At 39.8% G+C, this 21618-nt stretch overlaps 1 protein-coding gene across 2 annotated transcripts; it reads right to left on the bottom strand.

Annotated features, from left to right (window-relative positions):
- Positions 1 to 9: 9 nt before the first annotated feature.
- On the bottom strand, positions 10 to 12172 carry anapc5 (anaphase promoting complex subunit 5). 2 transcript variants are annotated; one of them, XM_022196918.2, is made up of 17 exons: positions 11664 to 12171; positions 11495 to 11574; positions 7671 to 7780; positions 7314 to 7557; positions 7028 to 7094; positions 6744 to 6845; positions 6465 to 6655; positions 6281 to 6362; positions 6085 to 6177; positions 4430 to 4611; positions 4033 to 4168; positions 3773 to 3847; positions 1968 to 2089; positions 1785 to 1892; positions 1427 to 1574; positions 548 to 710; positions 10 to 459 (listed from the first exon to the last, which is right to left on the bottom strand). In XM_022196918.2, exons 1-17 carry the CDS (start codon positions 11859 to 11861, stop codon positions 239 to 241), a joined length of 2322 nt encoding a protein of 773 aa, XP_022052610.1. In that variant the 5' UTR covers positions 11862 to 12171; the 3' UTR covers positions 10 to 238. The 2 variants fall into 2 exon arrangements, with proteins under 2 accessions (XP_022052610.1, XP_022052611.1); XM_022196919.2 differs by lacking the exon at positions 10 to 459 and having other exon boundaries at positions 554 to 765; positions 11664 to 12172.
- Between the last annotated feature and the right edge of the window lie 9446 nt (positions 12173 to 21618).

Genomic DNA, 21618 nt, shown 5'->3' with positions numbered 1-21618 from the left:
CAGTCTTGATCTGCTGGAAACTCATCTTTATTTATGACTGCGCACATTCTTCTGCTTAATTAGAATCCTGGCGCTGTGTGCAAAGAGGTCAAGAATTACCTCTCGTTAAAAATGCTTCTAAATGAAATGTTTTAGTGCTGAGAGAAGCAGCACAGAGTCTGACCGCCATCTAGTGGTGAGGGGCAGCGCATCAACTCAGCTTTTTGAAGACGTGCGTCCTTTTGAGCAGAGGGATCAGTCAGAGCTGCATGGAGACCGGCGGTGCTGGTGACTGCAGCTCCTGGTCCAGCAGCCGGAACAGCATGGCACTTTTGTTGCGCTGCAAAGTTTGTCCCAAAGCGTGGTGGAGCTGAGCCTGCTGGTAGTGGACGTCCCGCAGCCGCTCCTTGCAGTTCAGCTTGGAGAAATAAGCTGCGGCCTCATTAAGTGTGTCAACGGCCAAAACTGCCAACCGTAAATCTGCCAGGACACAATAAACAGCAGCGTGAAAATGCAAACTAAGAGAAGTGGTCTGTACTCGGAGCGGGGGCGGAGGTGAAGCTGTTACCTGCTTGCCCTTGCCTGTTTGGCCTGAACCCAGCCACCGCCATCTGACAGCGGGCTGCCAGCAGCATGGCGCGGCCTTTGTCCATGACCGCTCCGTGAGCCAGGACGGGCTCGATGGCTTCATGTAGAACATTCAGAGCCTGCTCAGGAACTCCCAACATCAGCTGGAAAAAGTGGAGAGGTCAAAGTTGTAGTGTAGTACTTTTTGGGTACGACGGGCTAAAAATAAGAGATGATATAATTATGGTAAATGCTATTAGACTGAAAACTAGAAGTAAAACACATGTACTCAAAACATAATGGTGCAAACATAAAGTATTATAACTGTTAACATGTACTGGAATAAGATGCATGAAATCTATCACAAAATAATGAGGGTAAGATGTGGAGCAAAACGTCTGAACATGTCTGGGCATGTTCTCTGCAAAAGATGACCTAATGATAACTTAACGCTCATGTGTTCTGTAAAGTGAGACCTAGGGGTGAAATACAACAGCCTGATGTCATGATCTGACCAATAGATTGAGGAAAGTATCATGGTTTCAAAGCTGTCACTCCTATCATACGCCCTATAAGGGGTGGAAAAACGACCAACTTCAGTTCTTCTTGGGGTGTTCTCACTGCTAAGAATTACTCCTGGATTTCTTGTCGACAAATAAACCCTGTTGCCCTCCGAATGCTGACTTCTCTTGGTGATTTTTTGACGATCTGAACACAGTCAAGTCATAGACTCTGGACTGATTTGTAACTTCGTTTACACTTCATCAAAGTCAACAAGAAACGGACACCAGCTTTACTGCAAAACGAAGGTAGAGGTGATCTGCATGGATGGGAAGTGTAACAGTGTTGGAGTGAAGTCTGTTTTCCTGTCTTGGCTGACCTGAGTGAAGGCCAAATGAAGGATGGCTTCTGAGGCCAGGGACTGTAGGTGGTGCTGTCTCGCCAGAGCCAAGGCCTGCAGGAGGAGAGGAAGAGCCGTGGAGAAGCCAGACGACTCCCAGTGCAGCTCAGCAGTGGACAGCATCACTCTGTTTGAGACATGAAAGGGCAGCGATGTAGACAAGAGTTAAAACGCAGCTTAGTCTGATCCCTGAAAAAGCACGTAGGCCAAGAATATTCATGTTGGTGTCTCTAGATCTTATTATACAACAGTTTGGACTCGCGAGGATGACGCATAATGTGAACTTAACACCTTAACGGTATCTGAAAATATTCATAGAGAAGCAGAGATATTCTACCTGATCACCATCTCAGTACATTTAGTCTTCTCACAGTGAACCTGTAGCTGCTGTAAGATGTTGTATGCCTCAGTGCTGCGGTTTAGAGCCTTCAGAACTTGAGCTTTCCTGTCAGCAAACACAGTGTTACTTCTACAGCACAACTTACACATGTATAAAGCAGACGCTGTTGGGAAGATTTACCTGTAAAGACCCTCTGTTTTGTTTAAGGCAGAGATGGCTGTGACTAGCGGCTCTGCTAAGTGGTATTTCCCTTCGTTCATATGTCTCTCAAACTGGATTTGGAGATCACACAGCATCCAGAGCTGAATTTAAGAAAAAAAAAAAACAATTATCATTAACATCATCATGTACATCTGCTCTTGTTACACTTGGATGATTTTAACATTACAGAATAAAGCATTTAAAAGTGGAGTAAGCCAGTCAAATCTAATACGTTCTCTGTCAAATTCTGGCTCTTTAAACACAAAGTAGCTCACATCAATCGACACAACACTTTTCCATCCAACACATAACAGAAGGCATTTATGTTCATGCACGGACATAGCCTACGTGCACAGGAAAGCCTCAGGGATTCCTACACATTTTCCAGTTGATGGGTGAATTCAGAGGATTTTAGAAAGCACAGCTGCGTCTTGTTTATTGCAGTGAATGTTTATTGTGCTGCAGAAGCTTGTAGATCAGGTGTTAGAGACTGTGGTGAACGTTTTTTCTCTCCGTGTTTCAAAGGGAAAATGTCAAGCAAATAGTACGTTTCAGCAGCACCAGGTGAGACTCTCGCAGCAGATGGACGAAGGCGCTGGCTCCAGCTCTGTCAGGGAGAAGATGGTGTCTGCACCGCTACGGTTGTCACGTTAAATAAAAACTATTTAAACAACTAAGTGTCATTATGTTTCACTCTGTTGTGTTTTGGATGCTGTGCTTTTGTACTTAGATGACATTCATTTGATGGCGTTATATTAAAAGGTTTGTTTTGCTCCAGCTATGAAAACGACACAACCACTTTCAAGCTTTCACTACTCAAGACTCCATAAAAGAAAAAGTAGTCCACTCTGGGCTGAAAAACCAAAATCCAATGACAACACTTTTGCTCAAAGTAGAATAAAAACTGGAATGTAACTTTTTGATGACTGTTTAACAATATTAAAATTACTAATAAAATACAAACGTGAAAATAACATGAAAAGCTATAAAGAAAGCAAAACAAAATTAAAAAGCAAATTAAACTACAGTAGCTGCTCCCTGCGATGGTAATTTAGGCGGTGCTGTCACATTTTACTCTCACAGAGAGATTGTTAATTGTTTGCTAAAGATAGCTAGCTTATTAGCCACAGTGAGACCTGGCTAAAGCTAAGAACCTGTGTATGTCCCCAGCTATTATTTGTAACAGAAACACATTTATTACAAAAGTAGCACTTTTGGTAAATTAGTTTCTTATTTGCTCTCAGTAAATAAGGTAGTAGCTAAAACAATTTACAATGAAAAAAAAACTACTGTTAAACCTCTGCTAACTATGTTAGCTTAGCCAAGCATCAGTCAGCTGACATCTCAGCTTTGTGAGCAAGTGGAATCTGTGTCATTTGGTGTGGTTTTTCTACCTTTAAATCTTTTATTTAAATGCACTAAATTTCTACATTCATTCATTATGTTAATTTGAATATAAATGTTAATCATTTAGCAAAACAAAATACATTTAATCCCTATGAACTATTAATAAAAATCAAAGTACTTTAATTGGACGAGGAAGCAGAAAAGAACACATATTTCCCCTAAATCTGTTTAGAAACCAAAGGCAGAAAGCAGTATCTTTGCATTTTACTTTTTATGTATTATTTGGGTTAAAATGTCTACAAAGGCATTCCAAATCGTTTTACTCATTTGGTCTGCCTGAAAACCTAAACGTGTGTCCCTAACATCCCCCTTTGCTGCTCTCTGCCTTGGTAGAGAAGGGCAGCACGGACCTACACGTTATGGTTCAGTGAACGTACCTTGGCATGCTGCGTGTGAGGAGGAAACTGTTCTTTCAGATGCTGGATAATCTCTGACACGGCACTGTACAGGCCCTGCAACAAAAGCAAAGGTACATGGGACAATGAGGCAAACGCTTAACTGCGCCCAGGAGCTGGGAATCAATGTTTATTACCTTCATGCAATACTGGGAAGGTAATAAAACCTCCTAGTGGCTGGCTAATAGATATGCAACAGCGGGGCACAAAACAGGCCGACGAGATCAAATCAAATGTGTTACCTGCTCAGCATGGAGCTCGGCCAGGTGGCAGAGAGCCACAGCGAAGGCCTCGGTGTTGTTCTGCTGGACTCCGAAGTTGACTGGCTCCAGACTGCTTATGTTGAGAAGCAGCTGGGCCTGCTGCAGAGCCATGGTGCTGCGCAAGACACGGGAGGCCACGTTAATGACTTTCAGAAAAAAAAACAAGCAGTTTTCTGTGAAGCTCTCGAGGAGTCTAACTCGGGCAGAGGATGTTCTGCCATCCAGAAACTGAATCCATGCATGAAAACACTAGACATCTGAGACGTTTCACAGATTTGATTGAATGTGAACGGGGAGAAGCTTGTGTGCTAGTTTGCAGTCAACAGTGAGCAGGAGTGACAACTGTGTGCTGCGGTGGCAAGGTGAAAGGCCTGACCTCTTCCCGTACATCCTCCATATGGACGTCGTCTGAGCCAGGCTGATCTCGATCAGCTCTGACAGACTGTGCTTCCAGTGCAGGATGTCTGTGTCCTTCAGAGCATCCATCAGTTTGTGTGCTGTCTTGCCCTGTGTCGCCCCCTGCTGGACCAAAGACTGAATGCCCAGAGATGCCAAGTACTACAGGAGAGAGGATCGAACAGTGTGGTGGACAACAGGCATCACAGATCAATATACAAAGGCCAGGTTATATGAAGCAACGGGACTGATACATGAAATATCCTGTTGTGGTTTCATGGATGTGTGACAAGTTATCGATCAGTGTGGTGTTCCATGCATTCCTCTGTGTTCTTTTATTAAGAAATGATGACTTAAACAAAAGTAATTTACAAAGAGAGTGGAAGAGATATTAGATATTCACTTTGCATTTACATTCTTTACTTCAGCTAAATAAAAAGTTCAATACAGTGTCGTAAAAATTCTCATTTATAAGTAAAAGTCCTGCAGGAAATATTAAACACAAGTAAAAAATATATGAACATCAGCAGCAAAATGCAGTACGAGTATCAATTCAATTATTCCAATTAATTTCTGGCTGAAATATTATTATACAGAGTGTCTCTAAAGTCTTTACACATAGGAAAACTCAGCTACTATATATTTTTTTGCCTCCACAAATTAAATATGGATTTGTCGAAAGAAGGAGGAGTTGAACTGGGACTTCTCAGTGGAGGTGAAGGATGGACTTTTCGAAAGACAGCAGATGATTGTAATTTCTTGAACATATGTATTTCTGCCTGTGTCCAGACTTTAGGGACATTTTGTATATGACATTGTGAGATTATTATGAGTAACGCATCAGTCTGTCAGCAACGTGTTACTGTTTCAGCTGCTACATGTGGAGCTAGTTTCATCTCGTTTATATACAGACTCTGGGAGATTTCAAATCATTTGAGCGTTTATTGAAATTAAACTGTGAGGAAGTTAAGGAGAAAGTCATTATTCAGTGGAGCTGTTCACAAATCAGACATCTTAAATGTAAACCCGACTACATTCAGATTTTTGTAAGATGTATAATGCAGATGTATTTTGAAGATCTATTATGTAGAATTTTCATCTTACGGGTAACTAAAGCGAAACACTGTTTACCACTCCTGCTGACAGCTAACATGTTTATCTAATATCCCCAGGGTAACAGCTGTACTTCTAGTGTAATTAAGAAAATAACATGTCGTTGCTTCAGAAGTTTACATCAGCTTTGGCTCAGTGTTCACAAGAATTCCAATGTGCTAAAGTCTGTCATCTATTAAACAAAAACGCTCTCGTTACAAAGTGCAAAACTCCAAATCCCATGAGTTTGTATTGGCACGACTGTAAACTAATTCAGAGAAACACAAGAACAATAATTGCTTTCCCTTGTATGGATGTACTGACTGCTGCAATATTTAATAAGAACCATTTTGTTTTCAAATCCAACTATAATTAAAATTCCACGATGATCATAGTCTACATAATGTTATCCTGCTCTTGCCTCTTTTTAATTTGGTACACATACTTTGATTTTGTGCATAGCCAAAGCAATTAAGACACATAATGAGCAGCTAATTCTGCTTTAATATATTATTATATCTTAAGACCTCATGTTGTACTTACTGGCAGGCAGAAATGGGCGGCCATTTTCACTGAATCCTCAGTTAACACGGTGCTGTCAGATCCCTTCATCTGTTCCAGTGTGTAGAGCCAACTCTGATGGAGGAGACTCGTGTTACATTAGACATCATTAACAATCCATTCTGGCACCATCACCGATGCGAAATGGAAAATAAGAACTGGAAATTGTTTGTTTTACCAGGCAGTGCTGCAAGCACACGTGATCATTGGACTCCTGGGCGATCCGGATAGCCTCCTGTAGAGCCAGATCAGCTTGGTGACTGAAAGGAAGGACAAGTTAGAACATCTGCTTAAGAAATGCATTTATTCTTTCCTGAAGAACTTCCCCCATCTATTCAGAATCGGCCAATTCTTGTACTCACTAGTGGCCGAAGCGACAGTGCAGGCTTGCCAAGTTAAGAGCAGCGTAACGGAGACTTCGTCCATAGCCTTCGTCCCCGTTGCTCTTTCCCTCATTACCAGACAAGATGAGACGGTCAAAATAATGTAAGAGGCTGTGAGCGGACAGGAAGATGTCCTGGACTCTCATGCTGTTCAAGTAGTTCAGGTAATGCTGAGGACAGAAACATATAAAAAAGACTAACATGATGAAGGCGAAACCCACTGTTAGTCTTAATAATTTTGCTGGGAAAGTTGCATACCGCTTCAGCGAAATCTGGGTTAAACTTCAGCATGTTGTTGAGCTCTTCCTGCAGTGCAGCGGGCTTTAGGGCTTTGTTCTCATCATTCTTCAGAAGATAAGCCTGCAGAGGGATGATTTCAAAAACCGTAAGAGCCCTTAAGTGGAGGGCACAGCAGCACAAATAAGTTTCACACAGGATGTGGATGGCTTTTTTGTTTTTGAATCTATGGCATGAAATCTGCTGGTTTGAACATGATTGTATTGAATACTTCAATTCATTTCAGTCTTGATATCAACTCTTACCTGTCTGGCAAGAAAGTACTCTGCTTGTTTTTGTGACAGGGGACCTCTGCTTGGAGTATTTTCACTTCTACAACAAAGGCAAAATACAGGAGGCACATGAGAATAAGCTGTTAACAATTGTCCTGCCTGCAAAAAGTCCCTCCAGATGACGAAAACGTAAGGATTTATGGCTTAGACTTTAGGAGCAGACACGGTGGCTAAGTTACACAAAATAATAGGTCCTTTGAGAGTATAAAATGCTACACCAAAATAGCTAATGATTTCATCCAGGAACAGCGGCACTAACCGAAGCTCTGACTCATGCAGTGGTGTGTCCATCTCCTCTTTGTCCACTTTGTCCACTACAGTATCTTCGGTGCTGGTGAGGTCCATGTCTGAGTCGTCTGCAACCAGCGCCGGCAAACTCACCTGCCCGTCTGTGGGCTTGGCGTAGTGACTGTGATAGTAATGCTGCAGGGACCTGTACAGCTTGTACACTTGACTGAAAGACAGCTTGTTGTAGGCCAGAAGCATGTGTCTCATAAACAGACCTACAAAGCAGGTGAAATACAGCTTAATGCGAGGCCTCTTAATGAGTATAATGCAGACATTTCAGGGACTTCCAATCAGACTTCAGGAGCATCATGTGATGTGAACTACTCACCCACAACACTGGTTTTATAAGCCTCCGAATCAAAAGCAGTGAATGGAGTGGGAAGAGTGGAGAAGAAGTACTCCATGTCCTTTAGCTCTCCATCCGCCATTTCATGCAACCTTTGAAGAAAATACAACAGCTCCATCAACAACAAATGTCAGCATTTAAGAATGACTGTATTAATACATTGTCTACATACACTGCAGCAGCCAGAGTCCTGACCAAAGACAATGAAAGAGAGCACACTGCTCCTAATTCCAGAATTTATTTTAAAATATTATTGACAGTTTTTAAGAACCACTGCAGATCAACCCAAGTCCGCCTGAAATGGTCGCGACCTAAGGTCCTTATTTAAGGCTGCTAGCCATTCTACAATCTAAGCTGAGGACCAAGGAGGACTGCACTTTTCCTGTAAGGGCCCTCATCCTCTGGAACAGCCTTGCTTTGGAGATCAGACTGGAGACGTCTTTATCTTCTTTTAAATCCCTCGTACAAGCAAATTTTTATAAATGCACATTCACAGGATTTGTGGTTAGAATTACTTTAATAGTTAAAGTCCCTCTCTGGTCGCTGATAATGATAATAATAATAATACCAACTTTAATTAAATATAACAAGGAATAGTTTACAAAATATTTTACAAGACAAAACATAATTGTTTGGTGAAAAACCAATGAACAAAATTGTTTAAAATTGTTTCAAAGAGTGACATTTAATTTTTTTAGGGCAAGAAGAGATTACTGTCATGGAAAAAACTAAGAAATATGTGACTTAGGAACATGATGACAAGTTTTGGGGGGTTGAATTACTGACCTGAAAGGGCTTTTAAGCCATTTTTTAAAACCTATTTCATACAAAGTCATTCTCTTAACTCCTGCAGTTGTTTATTGATGAGTTTTAATTATTTTAGCTTATTTTATTCCTTCTCATATGTAGCTTTTATCGCATACCTTTTAGAGTATTTGAAATTAGTTTATTTATTGCTTGTCTGCCACAATTATTTTTTTTTTGTCATTTTGAGCATTTTGGTTAGTTCTGTACTTTTAATGCACTATATAAATGAAGATTGATGTTATTAATACTACATATTGTTTGGCTTCTATGTGATTATGTGTGTATTAGGACTGAAAAATTAATCCAAATGGTAATATGGCTAAATACCATATCCATATCACAGTAAAGGTGAAATGTGTCACAACTGACCTCTGCAAATGTGGTGCTACAGAGATGCTGCTGCCTACAAATCATATTTTCTAGATATAAGGAAACATGTTTACTTTGTGGAATAAGCAGAAAAAATCTGCCATTTTTATATTTATTTTATTGGACAAGAAATGTAAACTGTGAAAACTCCAATTTCACCATTGATCTGTCAATATAACCACAAAATGATTTTATTTCTTGATTATCTTTCATTTCCTGTCTATATACATACAGTGGGTACAGAAAGTATTCAGACCCCTTGAAATTTTTCACTCTCTGTGTCATTGCAGACATTTGCCAAAATCAAAAAAGTTCATTTTATTTCTCATTAATGTACACTCAGCACCCCATCTTGACAGAAAAAACAGAAATGTAGAAATTTTTGCAAATTTATTAAAAAAGAAAAACTGAAATATCACATGGTCAGAAGTATTCAGACCCTTTGCAGCGACATTCATATTTAACTCACATGCAGTCCATTTCTTCTGATCCTCCTCGAGATGGTTTTGCTTCTTTATTGGAGTCCAGCTGTGTTTAATTAAACTGATTGGACTTGATTAGGAAAGGCACACACCTGTCTATGTAAGACCTTACAGCTCACAGTGCATGTCAGAGCAAATGAGAATCATGAGGTGGAAGGAACTGCCCAAGGAGCTCAGAGACAGAATTGTGGCACAGATCTGGCCAAGGTTACAAAAGAATTTCTGCAGCACTCAAGGTTCCTAAGAGCACAGTGGCCTCCAGAATCCTCAAATGGAAGAAGTTTGGGACGACCACAACCCTTCCTAGACCTGGTCGTCCAGCCAAACTGAGCAATGGTGGGAGAAGAGCCTTGGTGAGAGAGGTGAAGAAGAACTCAAAGATCACTGTGGCTGAGCTCCAGAGATGCAGTCGGGAGATAGGAGAAAGTTCCACAAAGTCAACTATCACTGCAGCCCTCCACCAGTCGGGGCTTTATGGCAGAGTGGCCCGACGGAAACCTCTCCTCAGTGCAAGACACATGAAAGCCCGCATAGAGTTGACAAAGAGAACATGAAGGACTCCCAGACTATGAGAAATAAGATTCTCTGGTCTGATGAGACCAAGATTGAACTTTTTGGTGTTAATTCTAAGCGGTATGTGTGGAGAAAACCAGGCACTGCTCATCACCTGCCCAATACAATCCCTACAGTGAAACATGGTGGTGGGAGCATCATGTTGTGGGGGTGTTTTTCAGCTGCAGGGACAGGACGACTGGTTGCAATTGAAGGAAGGATGAATGCGGCCAAGTACAGAGATATTCTGGAGGAAAACTTCTTCCAGAGTGCTCAGGACCTCAGATTGGGCCGAAGGTTCACCTTTCAACAGGACAATGACCCTAAGCACACAGCTAAAATAACAAAGGAGTGGCTTCAGAACAACTCTGTGACCGTTCTTGACTGGCCCAGCCAGAGCTCTGACCTAAACCCAATTGAGCATCTCTGGAGAGACCTCAAAATGTCTGTCCACCAACGTTCACCATCCAACCTGACAGAACTGGAGAGGATCTGCAAGGAAGAATGGCAGAGGATCCCCAAATCCAGGTGTGAAAAACTTGTCATTCCCAAGAAGACTCATGGCTGTACTAGCTGAAAAGGGTGCTTCTACTCAATACTGAGCACAGGGTCTGAATACTTATGACCATGTGATATTTCAGTTTTTCTTTTTTTTTAATAAATTTGCAAAAATTTCTACATTTCTGTTTTTTTTCTGTCAAGATTGGGTGCTGAGTGTACATTAATGAGAAATAAAATGAACTTTTTGATTTTGGCAAATGGCTGCAATGACTGTGCTCTGAGGAACCTTGACTGCTGCAGAAATTCTTTTGTAACCTTGGCCAGATCTGTGCCACAATTCTGTCTCTGAGCTCCTTGGGCAGTTCCTTCCACCTCATGATTCTCATTTGCTCTGACATGCACTGTGAGCTGTAAGGTCTTACATAGACAGGTGTGTGCCTTTCCTAATCAAGTTCAATCAGTTTAATTAAACACAGCTGGACTCCAATAAAGAAGCAGAACCATCTTGAGGAGGATCAGAAGAAATGGACAGCATGTGAGTTAAATATGAATGTCGCTGCAAAGGGTCTGAATACTTCTGACCACGTGATATTTCAGTTTTTCTTTTTTTTTTAAATAAATTTGCAAAAATTTCTACATTTCTGTTTTTTTTCTGTCAAGATTGGGTGCTGAGTGTACATGAATGAGAAATAAAATGAACTTTTTTGATTTTGGCAAATGGCTGCAGTGACACAGAGAGTGAAAAATTTCAAGGGGTCTGAATATTTTCCATACCCACTGTATGATTATTTCATTTAAACAAACTAGGAAGCTTAAAAATTAAAGAATAAAGGTTCTAAATTAAAATTAGAGAATAAAAAAATAAAACAAAATTTGAGAAGAAATCACACCGAATGACTCGGTAGCTAAAATTAAAATAAAACAAGAGAGGATATATAAAACAGACGGGACACAATACAGAATAAAACACTAAAATTAATTAAAACTTCACATAAAAAACTGACTATCTTCTAAGGCACAGTAGAATATTGATAACTACTGCGTGCTACTGATAAATTAAATACAGTCAGTGTTTATGAAACAGAAGCTTCGTACCTGAGTTTGACAGCATATGCAGTCTGAGGACAACACTCCTCCACAGTCTGGAGGAACTGTCCGAGAGTCAGGTCTGGACCCTGGAGAAGCACCATGAAAGTGGGTGAACGAGGCTTCAGCACCTGCTTCCACAATTTAGCTACAGAATAAGTACAGAGATAACACCGACCTGCTGCAGGGGCAGGATGAGCTTGTTGAGTCTCCTTCTCTCTGGCAGGGTGGTCTTGGACGCGGTCATCTCATACAGCAGCGCCAGCACCGAGATCTTATACGGAGTCACCCAGTCTTTGATACCGAACACGTTGGCGTGGACCACTCCGTTCGTCATCATTGGGTTGAAATACAAACTTTCATGGACACTCGCCATCTTCGGAGGTTTTATTCTGACGTCGTGGCGCAATAAATCAACATTTAACGGAGACAGAAGTTGAATATGGTCTAACAGTAGCAGCAGCTAGCTAACTAGCTAAACAAGTTCATTTAGCAGTAGCTATGATTTAACGAGGCAACGACACATCTACGTTTAGCTTCAGATAACTTGCACTTGAGGCATCTTACTGACAGCGAGCAGAAACTCCGGTAATATCATGCATTTTGTTTTCTTATTTCATACACGTTGACTCAAACTGCCTCTTGGCTTTCAAACCGCCCTCCTTCTGTCACATTAAAAGTACGTCAAACCTCTAGTGGCTGCATTACTGCTCCCATGTGGTGGGAGTGTAAATTACACTGACTGTTATTCACACCGTTTGGTATAAAAACTCAAAATCGCCACAAGATCAGTGAGTCCAAGAAACTGAAATATCATTTGATTACACTAATTTGTTGAGTTGTTTGGTTCAATGTCTATAATGTCAAATGTTACTTTCATCTTTCTGAGATTTTGCATCAGCTTGTGTAGAGAAAACCTACAAAGAATTTAGATAGATAGATACATAGATAGATAGATTAAACCTATTAATCCCACAGCGGGGAAATTTACAGTGTAAAGCAGCAAATAGAACATTTTGAATAAAAAAAGAGTGCAGCACAAAATGCACACAGTGCATATATATATATAAGTAAAAATATTTTCTTCAGAAGAAGAAAAAAAAGCAGTATTTTCAGCAAAATTTCTATGAAACTGCACAGCATCATTATTTACATTTTTTATTGCACAGTTTGTAGGTGGGTGAACTGAACTACTGGGAGCAGGCTTGATTGTAAAGTCAGACTGCAGCAGGAAGGAAGGACCTGCGGTATCTCTCCTTTAGACACCGCGGGTGAAGCAGTCTGTCACTGAAGGAGCTGCCCAGTGATCTTACTGTTTCCTGCAGGGGGTGGGAAGTGTCCTCCATGATAGACAACAGCTTTGTCCTCATCCTCCTGTCTCCCACCACCTCCACAGGATCAAGGGGGCAGCACAGGACAGAACTGGCTTTCTTTACCAGTTTGTTTAGTCTCTTCCTGTCTGCAGCTGTGATGCTGCTGCTCCAGCAGACCTACTCCATATAGGATGGCTGATGCCACCACAGAATCATAAAAGTTAAAAATTTCAATAAAATATCAGTGTATCTATACTGTAATGCACCCAAGCAAATAGCAATAAGACTCGATTCTATTCTATTCTATTCTATTCTATTCTATTCTATTCTATTCTATTCTATTCTATTCTATTCTGTATCATACTCTGCCGTCTCATCCTCCCTACAACGGTCATATCTGCCTACCTTGAATAATCCATCCATTCTCTATACACCGCTTTATCCTCATTAGGGTCGCGGGGGTGCTGGAGCCTATCTCAGCTGACTCGGGCCAAGGCAGGGGACCCTGGACAGGTCGCCAGCCTGTCGCAGGGCTTGCCTTGAATAATGTTCTGTTTAATCCAGTGTGTCCAAATCTCAGTCTTAATATTGTTATCTCCTCCCTCCTGCTCTGTCTTGCACACCTCGTTTCTCTCGCTTTCCTTTGAACTAAGTAAAACCATCGTCCTTTGCTTTTGCCACTTTTTCTCCAGCCTCTGCCTAATGATGCTCTTTGTTTCTGTCCTACTGAGGCTAACTTCCAAATCAATGTGAATGCTTTTTGTGGCTTCCTTTACAGTCTTATCTGCCTTTCACTTCAGCGCCTAAAAAATGTCACTGTGAGTAACATCATTTAAATTCTGTGAAATGTCTGTTGTATTTTTTTACCGAGTTGTGTCCGTAAATTGGCCGGTGATGAGCTTTAGCCCAAACAAATGATTGTTTTCAGTGTTTCTGTCCACTGCTGTGCTCACAATATTGCAGGCATCTCTCCCGTGCAGACAAATAGTTCCTTACTGATACATTTTTCTACTTCAAGATTAAACTCTGGGTCAATAAATTCTACACCTATTTAATCTCCTCCACACTTAGATGTGTCTGCGTAGACCTGGACTGTGGTATTTAAGTTAGAAATAAACTTCTTATCCTTGTATTTCTTTTCTAATCATGTAAAGTCTGCTGTGGCGTCAGGAGCTATCCATGCTTGCACTCATGCTAATGACACTGTTGGACTTCTGCTAATGGATCCACTTGATGTTCTGTTACTGTCTGCATCACCATCCACCCAAAGCTTTTTTCCCCCCTCCTCTCCTCCCAGCAGGGTTTTAAAGTGCCCTGTGCTGATTGATCTTGACTGTGACCCTGCAAATTAACCCAGTAGTTAATTGATATCTGTAACCTCATCATCCCATCAGAGTTTCTCCCATTTCAGCCTGCAGTGCTGCTGTAGGGATAATTTTTATGTTTTTTTAATTTAATTTAATTTTTTTTGCACATTTCAAGCAAGACTGGGACATGGGTAACAAATAATAGAAAGTCAGGGTTCTAAAGGGACAATTTTCTGCTTTGAAAAACCAACATGGTGAGTCACAGCCTGTAAAGAGTAGTTTGAGTTGAGCACACTGCTCCCGTGGTTACAATGAGAACACCTTTATTTTAAAGTGCAGACTAGAAGTGATTATATGGCGTTGGGTTTGCTTTGGTTGTGGCAGCTGAGTGCTGTGCAGGGCTGGAGTTGATGGCCATCATGTGTGTACTAACGTGTTATTGCAACCTAGTGACCGTCGATACTTATCATAGACTGTACGTCTATATTACAAAATTTGTTTTCAAGAGCTCAGCAGCATCCACTCACTGCCTGTCCTTGGGTTTAATAGTTGCTGGTTGCTTGAATAACATTTCTGCTCATCCTGCTTATTATTCAGCTATTACTTTACCCACTGTGGTCACAATATGTAAGCACACGTAGACAAGACATGATCGCTTAAGAAAACTAAAATTTGAATCAATAAGTAAGCTATTCAGTGATTTTAAGTGATATTAAGTGTTATTTTTTCTTATTAGGACAGAGTATTTGCTATTTAAAGGTCACATATAATAATAATCCAATTTTATTGTGTTTTGTGGCTGTTATAAGCTTGAAGTTAAGACGTTTACTTCTACCATTCTTAAAGCCCCTCTGCAACTAGATAGCCTGTAGCCCTTCATTGGTCAAGTGATCATATTAAAGTAGCGTTGCTTCCGCCTTTCAGTGAGGCCCAGAAGCATGTGGTTTTCACCCAGCCAATCAGCAAAGATCACTCTACATTATAGCACACTACATCGTAGCGTTTGACCAATAAGCCGAGGCCTGGAAAGTTTCAAACTTTCTCTTTTCTCCAAAGCTGAAAAAAGACAGACCTGTGGCTTGGTCCTCTTCCATATTTGCAGTCAAAACGTCAAAACTAACCATGGATGGCTGACGAAACTCCCACATTTTACGTTTGAGTAATTGTGCTAAGTGATGATATATACATTTCTTGGAATGCTTTTTTTTTTAACCACTAATGGGTAAGGAACCATATATGGTAACTTCACTGACCTTGAATTTCAACGCAAAAATTAGAAATTTTGAAAAATGTCACAAAAGTAAAAAAAAAAAAAAAAAAAAAATCTTGTTTTGTCCTCCAATAACAATCTAGGGTTGAAATTTTGAATTTCAAAGTACTTCAATGAGCGCCCTTTAAAGGGTTAAGCTTGACAGTCCAATAAGAATCGACCCAGGTGCTATGTAACACCTAACTAAAAAAAGTCACCCGTCTGAAACTGTGATTGGCACCTGCTGCAGGTGCAGGATGAGCTTGTCGGGTCTCCTTTTCTCTGGCAGAGTGATCTTGGACACAGTCATCTTATACAACAGCACCACGGTCTTTGATACCGAACACGTTGGTGTGGACCACTCCGTTCATCATCATAGGGTTGGAATACAAACTTTCATGGACGCTTACCATCTTCAAAAAAGCTAAAAGACACATTGAGGGGACATGGGAGACTTATGAATTTGCAGAAAATGAGCATGATATGGCACCTTTAAATATTTTGTGTTTGTAGAATATATAAATAAAATATAGCCAATATATTCAGTGACAATCAGCATGACTGTAAAACTCATTTAGAAAATCCTTATAAATACCATTCCTGCCATGGTTTGCTGAATAGCAGCATGACAGGTCAGCTCTCTCCTGTCAACACATTTTAATGTTGCAAATTAAATCCCAATTAACATATTCATTCTTCACTTGTTAAAAATAAGGCAGCATAATGCAAACATTTGAAATGAAAAAAGGCTGAATGTAAAGTCATTTTTTGTCAATTGTAATGACTGTTGCATTTTCAAAGTGCAGTACATTTAAAACACTTGTTTCTTTTTGTGAAAGCCCAGTGTAGGCAGATTTTAAATGCATCTGAGTAACCAATGCTGTCTCATTTGGCAGATGGCGATGACAGTCCTGGGAACACTGTGGCAGGCTCTTGGCCCCAAAGCTGTGCAGGAGAGGATTCTGTCTGTTTCCTCACTCACCCTCCGGCAATATGTCGGTCACCTCGTGGTGGAACAAAGCTCACTTGGTCTGAGATCAGTCCTCAGCTAACAAAGTCAACACACTGGTAAGTAAGGGTGAAAATGTTGTTGCAGTGCCAAATGTAAGTCTGAAAGTGTTTATAATGACAGAAACACTTAATACTGAACAGCCACTGCATCTCCAAATCCTGAATCCTCAACCTTGAACCACTGTAGATGCTGTCTATTATATACTTGTTCATATTTTCATTCCTGCAGCATGTCTGCAGTTGCACACAGTAATTCAACACTCAGCTTCCTTTATTTAACCAGTAGTCCTTGTATAAATGCCTGTGTGGGCTTTGTGTATACATGTGGACAGAAAAAAAATGGTTCTCCTCCTGAAGTTCTCATAATTCACTGTGAAAGTTTGAGATTTTAGACAGTATCAGCTATCAAAATAAAAGGCTATAAACATCAAAAGGGATTTTTTTGCTCTGTTCACATGTTGTTTCCACTACAGCTCCTTCTACCAAGACTTAGTATGCTTTCTGCTGCATATCTGACACTAATTTGTTGTTGCTCGCACACCTTCATGCATATTTTACCTTGAAACATTTAAACCTCTGTTATTTACTGTGTACATTCTTCAGCAGCTGTAGAAGTATCATCTTTGTAATTGCCTGGCTAATAGCAGATCAATATCACAGGCAGCACAGCAAGAATAAAAGTTGTATGAATGTACGCCTGCTGCATACAAACACTTGTACCTTCGCCTGCTGCTGAATTTATCACATGATCGATATTTTTGCTATGAGCTTAAGTTTGGGGAAAGGAAGTGTTTTTACTGGACGAGCTGCGAATGTGAGCAGCCTGTGTGAGAAAAGTAAACTGAGAAGAGGTGCAATATTATACAGAAAAATAAATGTGAAAACACAAGCACAATGGACACCCTCTTCCAGAAGAGGGCACTATTGAACTACCAGTTCATGCAGGCCGGCTCGAATTTCATCCCATTGGTAAAGTGGTCTGAGAAGGACCAGAGAAAGTACAATAAGTGATCCCCTCCTTCTGCCCCTCCTCAGTCTCTCCATCACGTTCTAGTTGAGGTGAAGTCAGAAGACAGACAATAACACCTGTCAGAGTTGATATTTTTGAAAATCTTCAATAAACTGACTGTGAGTGCCTCTGTCAATACATGAGTCATCGTGAGCTAACATTACCAACTGTATGACTGCACAGTTTGAAGGATTTGATATCCAGGGAAGGCACAAACAAACTTGTGTGCTGTGTCTTGTCACATATGGGCCTGAAAAATTGTCTTTAAATTCAAGGTTTTCAGAATGATGGATAATGAAAGAGTTGGATCTATCTATCTATCTATCTATCTATCTATCTATCTATCTATCTATCTATCTATCTATCTATCTATCTATCTATCTATCTATCTATCTATCTATCTATGTGTCAGCTCTTTCAAAGGTTCACATTAAAGGAACAATAAAGTTAGAGTGGTATTGACTTAGGCCCATAATAATGCATCTGTAAGTTGATCCATTTCATTGTACAAAATTATTTTCTCTGAGCAACGATAAATATTGATGAAACTGTCTGTTGAAATTGTGCAAATCATAAAAAAACTCATATCTAAATTATCCACAGTGAAATTGTTTGACTCGTAAAAACATGAGGAAATTACTTTTAAAAAGTTCGGTAATGCTTTGATGAGCAGCTGGTATATCATTTTAATGTCTCCAAAGAAATTCATTCTTATTCTCGTTTCTAGCTGGTAGTTGTTGTGCATTCACACAATCCCATTTTCCCATTTTCCCATCCAAGTAGGGAAGTCAGCCTTGGTTTCCAGCATTGATGTGTTCATGTGCTTTTAAATCAGAATGTAGAAACAACATGGATGCCTTGAAGAAGTTGTGGTATATTTTATTGCTGAGAATATTTCAACAATATATTCATAACTGTTTCCATTTCATAGCTGTAAAGGAAACTTGTAATCAAAATTACCATGCATTATAACTTTTCTAACTAATCCAGGTTAGTCAACGTGTTCAGCAATTACCACAGCATAAAACTACATCACAAATTAAATGTGAGCAAAAAACTGTGTAATTCATGGCTTTACATCATCAATCATAAATTTTTTACCATCAGCAATACATTTACTTGTGTCCAGCATGTTTCTGTGTATATGATGGCAAGAACCTAGCTAATTACACTTCCTCAACCGTCTAGTCGTTCTGACATGAGAGTCATTGATGTGAATTTTGAATGTACAATTAGACAACACCACTTTTGTATCTGTATGATAAAAATGAAGCTCCCACCAGCAGACAGTTTAGTTTAGCTTAGCATAAAGACAGAAAACACCAGAAAAGAAGTAACAAAATCTGTCTGCTAGCACACTAATTAGTTCATCATATCTCATTGGTTTAATAAATGCAAAACTCAAACAGTAAATATGTCTTCTGAGCTTTAGAGGTGCTAATAGATGGATTTTGTCACCTTTGTACCTAAAATTAGCCTGCCAATGTTTACAGTCTTTATGCTAAACTGAGCTGAGCTAACCAGCTGCTAGCTCTCCTTAGATATTCAAGCTAGTGTGCAGGAATGAGAGGTTTGACTGTGCAAAAAAAAGGGAATTAGCATGTTTGTCAGAAAGTAAAGCAGTATCACAAATTGTGTTTACAATCTTTATTCAACCTAACAACAGAAAGTCATCCATATTTATCAGCAACGAGAAGCTCAGCAGCACAACTGAAACATTTCTGTGTTTCTTTTAGCAAGCAAATGCTAGCAGGTAAAACAGACTTTGATTGTGAAGCTGTGCTGCCCATCACTTTTAGGACTAAATTCTGCTGAAGACATTGTAAGGATACAGTTTTATATTTCTTCTACTTGAGTAGCACAGGGATAAGTACAATATATTAGTGAAAATTAATAAGAAGCAAAAGTAAAAAGTGAACTAAAATAAAACTTAAATGGAAAAATAAGAAGTAATGAGCAATGATCCTGAAGTAATAAAATGATATTGCACATTACAATGAGTTATTGCTCATGAAATTGAAATATTGCACACTCTACTGAAACAGATATTGAAAATACCATTGAAAAAGTAATATTGTAAGAGATATTAATATTCTTGTTTAATGTTAGGTCTCAAGTTGAGCTGGGGTAGAAGTAGACTTTAAAAAATGACAGAAATGTAGGAAAACAGCTGAACAGATGCAAACACATAAAAAGGAAGTAGCTGGAAGCCGTATGTAGAGTATTTATGCCACACACAGAGGTAGATATGTACTTAGCCCTTAGGATTACAGCTGTCACTTTTCTCTTTTCTTTATTGGAGGCCACTTTAGTCATCACATACTTTTGGCTCTAACTTTTTGATGTCATCTAAAACACAGTTTCCTGCTCCTACGCTCCATTTGCACCTTCCTCCACTTTTCTGAGGATGCTAAAAAGAAAGCTGCTGAGACCGCTCTGCCCCCAGCCATTCTTGAGCTGCCTTCAAACATGGCCTTAATTAACATATTGAACTGCTCCATTTTCAAAAGGTCATTTTGTCTACTTTTCACAATTCAAAGATTTTGCATAACATATTCTCACATCAAGTCAGCAATGTGCTTCCTTCTTTTTTATAAATGGCAGATTATACACTATGGGTTTTCTTCTTTCCAAGTACTCATGTAACCTCAGTGTGAGCAGACTTTCTTGCTGGTACACCTTTTGATCATTACTGTATCAAAACAAGATGCGTGGGTTTTTCTCCTGCCTGTCTGCTGTTTTTGTCCTAAGCGTGTGGAATAGATTAGCAGAGAAAAACTTATTGTGCCTCGCGTGAGAAATGACAGACCTCTGTGTACACTGACCCTGACTCAGCTTCCTGCTGCTTACTCAGTGTCTCTAAATGGATTAAGTTGTCAGTTGGACAGCCCATCTGAGATTTTTAATATCCAGCCTGAGGTATATCAAGCAAGCGTCTGCCAAATGGTATCAGAGGGATTAACTTCGGTTTTATTGCAACTTTCTCTCTCTCCCTTTTCTCATCTAAGATATGGTCATGCCCTCTATGATTCCTTCAGGGTGTTTGACTTGTACATTAATAACACATTGAGGGGACTGACTAAAAATACAGTCCACGAGCTCCAGAGTGAATATTACATTTTATACCTTCAACTTATAGCATAAGTGAGGTACAGAAATTTAAAAACATGGCTCCATTCATTATCTTTTTAGTCCATTTTGTCAACTTTCCATTGGGTTGTGTCGTTTCCACTCAACTAAAACTCAGATATAAATGGGGGGAAAAGAAAAAGAAAAAAAACCAGGAAACTATTGAAGGCTTAATGGATTTGTGAAGAGACACAAAACTGACCAGAAGCTTATTGACCTTAAGTGAGAGGACGCACGGCTCATTGGACCGTAAGTGACACCCACCTTTCCTTGTATGCAATAACCACCAATTCCAGCCTCTTTGCAGGGATTCAGCCTCTTTGAATGGACCTTGAACACTTCCTTGCCTTCCTTTGTCCGTGGTGCTGAAGTACTGTCCATAGTGCTGAAATTTCAAGCAGAACAGGCCTGAAGAACAGAGTGAAGTCTGCGACAGTGCATTCAGTCGTGTTTCATCATATTAGGCATTCACAGAGAGAAGCATGTCAGTTGCTTGTGTGTGTTTGTGGATTTCCTTCTTTGGGCAAATGTGTTTGGTTTGTTGAGCTTGTTTTGTTTGTGCTTGTTTGTGAATCTGTGTGTGTTTGTGTGGGTGTGTGTATGTGTGTGAGTGGGCGCTTTTATGCCACGAAAATATCTTGTAACAGTTGCCACTGTTCGTGACAGAGCTATAAACCAAAAAGCCTGAATACAAATTACTGTAAAAAGTTTTTCATTTACACTGTAGGCGTTTTAGTTTGTTGGTTTTAAACTGAAAAAAAAAGTTGGCTCTGCATAGGTCAGTTAGCTGTGGCTTATTAGATAATGTCCTAAAATCCAGAGAGAAAATGTATTCATCCTTAAACTCTATCTAATCACCACAGGGCATTCTGAGTATTGGCTTTTGAAGCATATAGATTTATTTTTTTACAGGGATATGTTGATCTTTAGGGAGCCGGCAATTTTCCAAAGCTTAACAATTCCTTTAATTTCCCTAGTTTCCTTGGAGAAGGAACTGTATGATTTAGTTCTAACTATACACTGCAAACAGAGTCTGTGTTCTGTCATTTTCAATATTTTTTTATTCCACAGCCCAATCAGAAATCCATATTTTATGCGACAGCAATAAACACTCA

This window comes from Acanthochromis polyacanthus, chromosome 7 (assembly GCF_021347895.1).
Source record: "Acanthochromis polyacanthus isolate Apoly-LR-REF ecotype Palm Island chromosome 7, KAUST_Apoly_ChrSc, whole genome shotgun sequence".
Classification (NCBI taxonomy): Eukaryota; Metazoa; Chordata; class Actinopteri; family Pomacentridae; genus Acanthochromis; species Acanthochromis polyacanthus.
This window is presented reverse-complemented; position numbering and strand designations above follow the sequence as displayed.

Excerpts from the sequence above, each read along its gene's own strand:
- anapc5 (XM_022196918.2), bottom strand. The coding sequence starts at position 11,861 with ATGGCGAGTGTCCATGAAAGTTTGTATTTCAACCCAATGATGACGAAC. Across the intron at positions 6,656-6,743 it reads ACCCAGATTTCGCTGAAGCG|CATTACCTGAACTACTTGAA; the intron begins GTATGCAACTTT and ends TTCTGTCCTCAG. Across the intron at positions 711-1,426 it reads TTCATTTGGCCTTCACTCAG|CTGATGTTGGGAGTTCCTGA; the intron begins GTCAGCCAAGAC and ends CACTTTTTCCAG.